This window comes from Solanum stenotomum, chromosome 9 (genome assembly GCF_019186545.1).
Source record: "Solanum stenotomum isolate F172 chromosome 9, ASM1918654v1, whole genome shotgun sequence".
Lineage (NCBI taxonomy): Eukaryota > Viridiplantae > Streptophyta > Magnoliopsida > Solanales > Solanaceae > Solanum > Solanum stenotomum.
Window position 1 is genome coordinate 7,884,738 of NC_064290.1, and position 10,182 is coordinate 7,894,919.

Sequence of the window (10,182 nt, forward strand, 5' to 3'; positions counted from 1 at the left end):
CGAGCCTTAATCAAGATTAAGATCCCAAGTTAGGGTTAGAAGTCAAGTCTCGGGTTGGGGTAGGGAGTTAGGTAAGGACTTGACTCTCAACCACGACCCCGACTGCCAATCTGAGATCTCAACTAATTAGGCCTCACCCAACCACGAGACTCGACTCGTAACCTAGATCCTACCCGAGTCTAGATTGCATGGTGTGGTAGAACAAAGTTTTGAAAAATGTTTTTCTTACTTTACATGCTCTATCTCAATCTATGTGAAACTCGTTTCTTTTTACTCTAGGACTAAAAAAAATATGTTAAACTTTTTTATAATTAGTAACAATTCAATTTAAAATTTTCCTTTTAACTTAATAAATAATTATAACCACATAAATATCTAAAAAAAAATTTACACCACAAATTTCAAAAAGTTGGCACATAAATTAGGATCGAGGGAGTAAATTTGCTAATTCTCTGAACTCCCAAATGACTTTCTATAAACAATTTATACGTAGGGATGGCAATGGGGCGGGTTTTACCTTATGTGGGGCGGGGCGGGGCAGGGCGGGGCGGGTATGGTTTTATGAGGGTGCGGGGTAGGTTGAAACTATTTTTAAGGAATGTAGTGTGGATGCGGGGCGGGTTGTGGAAATTGCAACTCTCTCTCAATATATGCTCGCCACTTTCTTCCACTTTCTTTTTGAAGTTTTTGGTGGAGTTCACCTTTACAAAACTTAACCTTGTTTTATATTTTCATTAATATCAATCATTTATTTAGTTGTCAATACGATGTTCTACAAGATTTCAACTACTCAATTTCACTTAATTAGTTTCTAATATTGAAAAAATATTTATCAGTTAGTCCAGGCTTCTATATCTCTTAAGCTACATGATAATTTTCTGGAAACACTTTAGCTACACTATAATGAAGCCTTATAATTTTCTGGAAATTGTATTATTTTGTGTTTGACAAAAATTTTTTAGAAAACAAATGAAACATAAGCTTGACCCACAGATTCACTAACCCCTTCTATTAAACAAGAAACAAGAAAAAATATTTATATTTCCAACTACATGATTGAGACAATGATCTCTCTATATTTAAATGCCAGTAGGAAATAGTAGAACAGTTATAAGTTTATTTACTTAGCAGAAAAATAAAAAATAAAAGTTTTATGAATTTTATTTGTCGTGTGAAACTCAATCAAGAAAGAAAAGATCATGTGGGTGGAGCGGAGCGGGTCTATGTGGGGCAGTGGGGGATTGAAAAATAATTTTTCACTATGTGGGGCGGGGCAGGACGGGTTACTATGTTTGCGGGTCTATGCGGGTTTGCCCCGCAACCTCCCCACCCCATTGCCATCCCTATTCATACATTCACAAGTAAAGCAAAAAGAAACAAAACAAGTTCAAGAAAATCCCCTACGTTGTAATATAACATCCCCAGTACACTTTTTGATGGGTGATTCAGGCAACCAGATGATTAATTATCTTTACAAGAATTCTGTTTCTGCCCATGAGCTTCATATGCCAATGTTTTTGCAAGGATGCTTCCATGACCTTGCCTTGAGGGTATGGACTCTGATGCACTTTTTATCATGCAAGTGAAGTTAAAATGGAAGGAAACAGTAACAACAATTGATGAAGCTAATGACTAATGAAGGTGTAGAAGCAACAGAAACACTCTTTGGACAGATCAAACTCCATACAGCCTAAAAGCAAATGCCAGAACACTTTTCACAGAATTTTCCTAGAAGCTGAACAATGCAAATGTCAATTAGTTTGCCAAACCGAAAAAATAGAACATACCAAAAGTGATGATACAGCAGGGACATCAAGTCCTCGTTTGTTAGCTTTCCTAAGGCCTCTGAAGAACCACCAATTGTCCTGCAATCAGAGGAAAAACGAACAGTTAAGGAAAAAATGGTTTTCAAGAGAATGAGCAGCAGAAGGGAGCAAAGAAGGAATCTAACAAAAGATTGACAATAACTTGCAAGGGAAAATCATCAAAATACTTATTTTTTGTCAGAACACATATGCAACTATGTAGACGACTATAAAAAAAACACTTGCCCTTCAAAAAGTAATTTCTTCTTCTCTTGTAACTCTAAGATTCTCTCTTCAATTGTATTCTCAATCACAAATCTCACAATCCTGCAAATTTGAAAACAACAATAAGCTCTATTCAATGGTCACCAAAGCAGAAGAAATACAACACACACTTGACCGGTTTATATTGCCCTATTCGATGGACTCTATCTTGGGCTTGCTGCTCCACTGCAGGATTCCACCAAGGATCCATTAAGAAAACCTAGCAAAGATCAAGAGATGAGCCACATAACATGTGCTTATCAACAGATAAATACAAGTCATAATTGTATATCAAATGAACCAAATAAAATGAACCTGAAGAGTGGAAGAATGCAACACTAGATATGCTCAAGCCTTTAGAATTTAGAGCGGTTCACAGAGAAAAAAAATAGATCCTTACATGTGATGCAACTGTAAGATTGAGGGCAACACCTCCAGCCTCCAAGCTCATAAGCAATATCTTGCAATTTGCATCCTCAGTGAATCTTTTAAGTACAGCATCTCTTGCGGCAATAGACATGGATCCAACTAATTGAACACAATTGATGCCACACAGCTAAATACACACAACACAAGCTTCTTTTTTGTTAGTCTGGAAAGAAGAGAAAGTAGGAAGGAGAAAGTACCATTATGTCTTACATTAAGAGAATACTCTATCAGATCCAAAAACGATGTGAACTGGCTAAAAACTATTCCTTTTGCAGAACCGTCCGTTTCAAACATGTCGCTAATTTCTTCCTTCTACATTCAATAAAAGTAAAAAATGAGCTATTTCTGAAGAATTTAGAGCGGTTCACAGAGAAAGAAAATACAAGATCATGAGCTCACACCCCTTGCCTTCCTTGTGAAAAGGAAAGAAACCCATAAGACAAAGAAGAAAAGCAAGCTGAGGAGAATATGATGAGTGCAATTGCATACCAAAGCTTCTATTTTAGTGCTTGTCTTGAATTTATCAAGCTGAATTTTGTTCAATACACTTGAGGACCTAAACCCTTTGACAGTAGGTTTAGAACTAGAATCTCCCTTATCTTTATTTCCAGTGAAGTCAAATGTGAGGGGTTTGGTACATGAACGGCATGGCGCTTCCATTACACCTTCAGCTAAATAATTCATACACGCCCTGCAAAACACGTGCCTACAACAAGTAACCTGAAACAATCAAAAAGAGATGCACAGTTCAAAGAAGACTCTGTCTAATGTATAAGGAGTTTATACTAGAAGTGCTTTCAATAAAATCTCTATGTGTACATACAAAAGTCATTTATCCCAAATGCTCAACAACTTCATGAGAACTCCAACAATTTTTCGAGCTCCAAAGACAGTAAATGGCATTTAAAGAGTGTACATACAAAAGTCAGGCTGGCATTGAGCAATTGTAAGGTGCTCAATGCTCTTGGACCTTGAACGGCCAGCATAAAAATAATTTAATAAATGCAGAAAAGGAGAGAGCTATCAAAAATTGAACTTCAGCTGAGTAACTTGTTTGGTATTCCTTTCTTCTCTCTCTCTTTTCCTATTTCTTGGTATGGGGGAGGGAGTGGGTAGAGGTGCGCAAACTCACTTCTAGATCTTGCACTGCATCATGACACCAGTCACATGATTGTTCAACATCTCTAGCCTCTTTATTGCCACTAGCCAACTCTTTTCTAGAGTACATCACAAGGTACGGATGATCAGCTGCCTGCCAATTAAAGAAAGACATTATATTGGTCAGACATTTTCTGCAATCAAATTTGGCTGATGACCCATAGTAAGACAAAATAATTTAAGCAAACATCTAATAAGGAGAATTGAGAAAATAAAATTATACCAAGAAAATTTTTATACAAAAACTACATCAGAAAAGTGATATGAAACAGAAGATACAAAAAGAAGTTGCAGAACATTCATATCGATGAACATATAAGAAATGTATTGTTAATTAATCAGGACTAATCGAAAGAGCAGAAAATGAATTTTGCAAGAAAAGAAAATTGGATAGAGATTGTGAAACCAAATCATGAGGGTCATCAGTAGGGACAGGTCAAGAGAACCAAAGTCGAAAGGAAGGAAAACGAGAAGAAGTTAAAAGAAAAAGAGTGATTCTGGATGACTAATTTCACCTATAAAACGACCCTGCATGACAAAAGGATAAACACATGCTTATACTATTTGCACTAAACTGCATTGGATCCAGTAAAAAATGAATAAATCGATTTAGAAAGCATAACACTGGAATCACCAAATTTAAGCAATAAAGGGAGTCAATTAGAAAACAAAAACAAAAAGATGAATGCAAGAATCCATTACAATCAAGAATGTTCAAGGTTTCACACATATAGAGCATTTTCTTGGTACCTGCCGTAGGTGTGTGATCATAGCAAATATGTGACCATGCTTATTAATCACATTTCCATCCTGGACAAATCTGCACCAGAAAACAAAATGCGGATACAGTTAGAAATAAAAATATCCTTGCTCCCTTCTTACTTTTTGGCAAGGTAATGGCACAAATGATTAAGAATTTTATGGGAAGAAACAGATGTATAAGATCTTAAGTTAAAAACTAAGAAACTAATCCAAAGGGTTCCATAACTACTTGAGAACAAAAAACTGTAGGAAACATGATACACAGCCAAAAAAAGAGAAACAATGGGCCAGAAAATTGGCGCAGACGTAGACAAGCAAAGTGGACTAGAAGGAAGAATAACTCAAATTTGAAAATTGTTACGGGGTTATTTAGGGACTTTACCAATGTCCACTTAAATTACCTAACTAATAGATAACTTAGTTAAGTCTGTTAGGATAACAGTTAGGAGATAGTTAATTAGTACTATTAAGCTAATCTTTTTCTAATTCAATGTATAAGAAAGTATATCTCTTGTACAATCAGAACATCAATAAGAATTCAAGAATTTCTCTCTCAATACTCTCATCTTTTCTTCTTCATGCTTAATTAGTGTTCTCGAATTCACTGCATGTTCAAATAATGCAAAACTGAATACCAGAGAGATAGCATACATATCGAGCTGTGCTTGGCTTCCACGGCACAGTGTCTTGTAGTAGTCGTATTCTCTATCATCCAAAGAATCTTTTCTCACTGTAACCTGAATGAACCCAAAAAAGTAACCAGTAAGAAGATTCTAATCAAATTGAAGCACACGACACTAGTGCAAGCAGAACTTACAGTCTTTGTGGGAAGTGCAAGATCAACAGCTCTCTCTTTTTTGGTATGTCTTAGCAATAGGCTTTTCAGAATTTTGTGCTTCAACCACACCATCGCATCTCTACCTTCATCATCGTATGACCATAAAGGTTCTTCAATATACTAGAAAAAAAGAAGATGTTTCAACTTAACTATGTCAGCAATAAGATGAAGCTTCAGAAGTATGTAAATTCTTAACTATTAACTTACTTTCTTCCACCAGAGGAAGTGGCTTGCAGGTTGGTGGGAGCACTGTGGGCACGCATCGGAGAAGCTGTAGAATTTATCGAAGGACAGACAACACAAGATGTTTCAAAAGTAACACCGATTGAGAAGCAAAATGATTAGAATATAAAGTAAAATAGACTTTGAGCCATTGTGAATTTCACACTCAGGGGTAGGACTAAGGATTTAAAAAAGAATCTTTGTGTCTACCTAAAATCAAGTCCAGTGCAATTACAATCTTCGCAAAAGTAACAAACATAAGGGGTAACTTGTAAGAAACGAACCTGTATAGAAGTAAAGAATTTAATTAACCTCATGACTAAAGAAGTAAAGAAAATGTAGTTTAACTAGCAGAATTTAACTTACAACTGAGTACAATTCTCCAATGTGGTTTTGCTGGGGTGTACCAGTTAAGGCCCACTTATAAAAAGATTCTAAAGCAAGAACCGCTTTTGTAGAGTTGCTGTGTACAGATTTGATACAATGAGCCTACGCCATAGAAGTTCAATCAGTTAAGAACATTGCAGATAAAATGTCATATGAAATTTAAGAGTTCTACGCTCAGGACTCAACAGCTAGACCAGGCACAAACTACAAACCACATGCAGCATCATTCAAGGGCAACGGAGAGAACAGAAGTTAAGTGTGTAGGTTTATTCCTAACCACCACAAGATTCTTCACATTCTAATAACCAGCATAGCTGTTAGCACATTATTCAGCAGTTAACATGATCAACTTGAAAAAAATTGCATAAACAGCAAATGAACCATGTACCTGGAAATGCCAAGTTACGAAAACAAAAAACTTAATGCATGAATCTATGAATGTATGACTTGCCTCATCCAAAATGATACGATCCCACTTCGTTGAATGCAAAACTGACTTCCTCCTGGACACATCTTCACCAACACTGTTGTTCTGCTTTTTTCCTTTTTGGCCTATAGTCAGCCTGGATAGTGGAGTATGTAGTAATTACAAAATCATATTCCTCCAGTTTGTACATACATTTCTCCCTATCGGCGCCATGATAAAGAACAGTTTTGTTGCTTCCTTTAATCGTGCAACGTTCAATCTCACGAATCCATTGCAAAGCTCCAATCAAAGGACACACAACAAGAGTTCCTTTTACTGTTGGGAGCTCCTGGGAAGTACCGAGTGAAGACGACAATATACTGGAACCACTAGTTGCTTTCTTTAATTCGCGTTGAGCAAGAACAAGTGCTATGGCTTGAACCGTCTTCCCCATACCCATTTCATCAGCAAGAATACCCCCTTTGAATATAGTTTCTTGCTGTAATGACCAAGCCAGCCACTCCTTTTGGTACCTGTTAGAGAATCATAAAGTTATATGTTTCCTTGCTATAATATTCTAGCTGATTCTTAGGGATTTAGATATTAAGTTACCTTAGTTAGTCTTTTCTTTACCTGTATTTAAATCATTGTCTTCTTCGGATAATATACATTGAAATTACTCCATACTTTTGTTGTAACAGTACCTCAATAGTGGCAAGATGAAACAAGTCTTATCACCTCTTCAAAAAAATGGGTAATTGATTTAGGTATCACAAATCAAATGACTGGTAATTCTAATATTTTCTTTAACTTTCAATCACACAAATCTCCCTCTCCCATCACTGTAGCTGATGGGTCTACTTGTACTAGTGTTGGATTTGGAACTGTTAAGCCAACCTCTTCTATTACTCTATCATTTGTGTTAAGTCTACCAAAATTGGCTTTTAATTTGATCTCTGTTAGTAAACTTACGAGAGACCTTAATTGTTATATTTCATTCTTTCCCGATCATTGCATGTTTCGTGATCTTAAGACAAATCAGATTATTGGTAAAGGACATGTATCTGATGATCTTTACATCCTTAATGAGTAGGAATCTCAGCCTGTTGTTTGCTCTAGTATCGTGTCTTCATATGATGCACATTGTCGATTGGGACATCCTTTTTTACCTCTATTAAAGAAGTTGTGTCCTGAGTTTCAGAATATTTCTTCATTGGAATGTGAAGCTTGTCGATTTGCAAAAAATCATCTCACATCATTAAGTCCAAGGGTAAATAAGCGGGTTGGGTCAACTTTTGAGTTAATTCATTCTGATGTTTGGGGACCATGTCCTATCATTTCTAAAACTGGGCATAAGTACTTTATTACTTTTATGATGATTTCTCTCAGATTTACTTTATGAAGAGTCGCTCAGAAGTGTTTACTCACTTTTGTGCCTTTTGTGCTGAAGTCAAAACTCAACTCAATGCTTCAGTACGTATTCTAAGAAGTGACAATGCTAAAGAATATGTGTCAGAAATATTTCAGTCATATATGAGACAACATGGTATTCTTCATCAATCTTCTTGTGTTAATACACCCTCTCAAAATGGAGTTGTTGAGAGAAAGAATAGACATTTACTTGAAACAGCTCGAGCACTTATATTTCAAATGAAGGTTCCTAAATAGTTTTGGGCTGATACAGTCTCTACGACTTGCTTTCTTATTAATTGCATGTCGTCTACTGTGTGTGCTGGTAATATGTCTTATAGTGTTCTCTTTCCAAACAAGTCACTTTTTTCGGTGGAACCTAAGGTAATTGGATGCATATGTTCGTGATGTTCAACCATTTGTTACCAAGTTGGATCCCAAGGCATTGAAGTGCGTTTTCCTAGGTTATTCTCGCCTCCAAAAGGGGTATCGGTGTTATTCTACTGAACTTGGCAGATATTTGGTGTCAATTGATGTGGCATTTTCAGAGTCTATACCATTCTTCTATGCACCTCCAATTTCTACAAGTCAGGAGGAGGAAGATGAGTGGTTAGTCTATCAAGTTACCCGTGTTTTTACAGAAAAATCAAATGTTGTCTCTCCATCTCCCAATTCTTTTATTGAGGATCAATTGACTATTGTCCCATTAGTTCCTACTCCATTGGCGGTAGTAAGACCACTAGTTGTTCAATTTTACTCGACGAGGCGAGAGACCAATGATACATGTCCTATAACAATCCATTTGCCACCAAATCCTGCAGAAAATCTTGACCTCCCTATTGCTCTTCGCAAAGGTACTCATAGTTACAAATCCACATATTATATTGCTAATTTTGTTTCCTAAGATGGCTTATCCTCTACGTCTAGATCTTTGATTGCCTCTCTAGACTCTATCTTTGTACCCAAAACAGCGACAGAGGCTTTGAATCATCCTGGATGGTATGATGCAATGCTTGATGAAATACATGCCTTAAAAGAAAAGCACATATAGGATTTGGTGGATTTACCCAAGGGAAAGAAATCAATGGGATGTAAGTGGGTCTTCAAAGTTAAAGTTAATCCAGATGGGCCTATAGCAAGACTTAAGGCTAGACTTGTGGCTAAAGGATATGCTCAAACCTATGGGGTAGATTATTCAGACACTTTATCTCCGGTTGCCAAACTCACTTATGTCCGTCTGTTCATTTCTCTGCTTCTCAGAATTGGCCTTTACATCAGTTAGATATTAAAAATGCATTCCTTCATGGTGATCTTCAAGAGGAAGTTTATATGAAGCAACCACCTGATTTTGTTGCTCAGGGGGAGTATGGAAAGTTTTTCATTTGAAAAAAAAACTTGTATGGCATGAAACAAAGTCCCCGGGCTTGGTTTGGCAAGTTCAGTGAGGTAGTTCAGGATTTTGGGCTGAAAATGAGCAAATGTGATCACTCAGTCTTCTATCGACAATCAACAACAGGCACTATCCTCCTTGTTGTAAATGTTGATGACATTGTTATAACAAGAAGTGATTATGCAGGGATTTCTTCCCTTAAGTCTTTTATGCATGTAACATCCGACAATTTGAAGTGGCTTTGAAGAAGCTTGAAATTTGGAAATAGTCATTTTTGGAAATATTTAAAATCTGGAAATTTGGCAGTCCAGAATCTGGAAATTTTGGCTAAGTTCAAAATCTGGAAATTTAGCTAAGTGTGGAAATCAGTGAGTTTTTTTGGTCTTTTCACAAATCATTTCTTTTGAGGTTATATTGTGTGTTAGGCTGATTTTGGATCATTTTATCCCATTTTAAAAGAGAAAGAGTTAGGGTTCTTGAGAGTGGAGAAGAGAAGAAGAAGAGAAGAAGAGGAGAAGAAGAGGAGAAAGGGAAGATCAAGCAAAGATTCTTCAAGATCATCGTGGATTTTCGTCGGGGGTGATCCCTATCAAGGTATGTGAGTTCTTAGTGTTGGGTGATCCTTTCCTCCTACACACCAAGCTCATTTTTTTATGATTTGAGAAAAGATTGGAATTGTTGAAGTTGTTGAAGTTGTTAGTTGTTGTTGATGTTGTTAGTTGTGTGGTTGAAGTTATTGTTGGTTGTGGGACATGATTGGGTTGTGTATTTGAGTTGTAATCTCTTGTATGTTGAGGGATTTTATGATCCTTAGAGTTGGTTGGTTCATACCCCCACACACCAACTCGTTTTTAATTCCAAGAAAAGATTTATTTTGGTTGTTGAAGTTGTTGGTTGTGTTGTTGAAGTTCTTGTTGATGAGGGATATGTTTCCGGTTGTATTCTTGAGTTGAATCTATTGTATGTTGAGGGGTTTTATGTTTTTAAGTGATTGGGGCTGAAATCTTTGAAGTTGAGGGCTGGCAGAGTGCAGAGTGCCCAGCAGTCCCATTTGAAGTTGAGGGCTGGCAGAGTGCAGAGTGCCCAGCAGTCCCATTTGAAGTTGAGGGCT

The 10,182-nt window shown here is 36.8% G+C and overlaps 1 protein-coding gene across 1 annotated transcript in view; it reads right to left on the bottom strand.

Moving 5' to 3' along the window:
- Positions 1 to 1,674: 1,674 nt before the first annotated feature.
- LOC125877229 (ATP-dependent helicase rhp16-like) overlaps positions 1,675 to 10,182 on the bottom strand; it is a 15,890-nt gene continuing 7,382 nt past the window's right edge. Inside the window, exons 2-17 of the mRNA XM_049558576.1 lie at positions 6,423 to 6,804; positions 6,317 to 6,391; positions 5,845 to 5,967; positions 5,689 to 5,762; positions 5,464 to 5,527; positions 5,236 to 5,376; positions 5,070 to 5,155; positions 4,407 to 4,476; positions 3,631 to 3,750; positions 2,988 to 3,218; positions 2,709 to 2,810; positions 2,470 to 2,625; positions 2,201 to 2,289; positions 2,052 to 2,132; positions 1,788 to 1,865; positions 1,675 to 1,690 (exon numbers count right to left, since the gene is read on the bottom strand). Of these exons, the coding sequence (XP_049414533.1) occupies positions 1,675 to 1,690; positions 1,788 to 1,865; positions 2,052 to 2,132; positions 2,201 to 2,289; positions 2,470 to 2,625; positions 2,709 to 2,810; positions 2,988 to 3,218; positions 3,631 to 3,750; positions 4,407 to 4,476; positions 5,070 to 5,155; positions 5,236 to 5,376; positions 5,464 to 5,527; positions 5,689 to 5,762; positions 5,845 to 5,967; positions 6,317 to 6,391; positions 6,423 to 6,804 (1,888 nt within the window). The remainder of the gene's footprint in view (positions 1,691 to 1,787; positions 1,866 to 2,051; positions 2,133 to 2,200; positions 2,290 to 2,469; positions 2,626 to 2,708; positions 2,811 to 2,987; positions 3,219 to 3,630; positions 3,751 to 4,406; positions 4,477 to 5,069; positions 5,156 to 5,235; positions 5,377 to 5,463; positions 5,528 to 5,688; positions 5,763 to 5,844; positions 5,968 to 6,316; positions 6,392 to 6,422; positions 6,805 to 10,182) is intronic.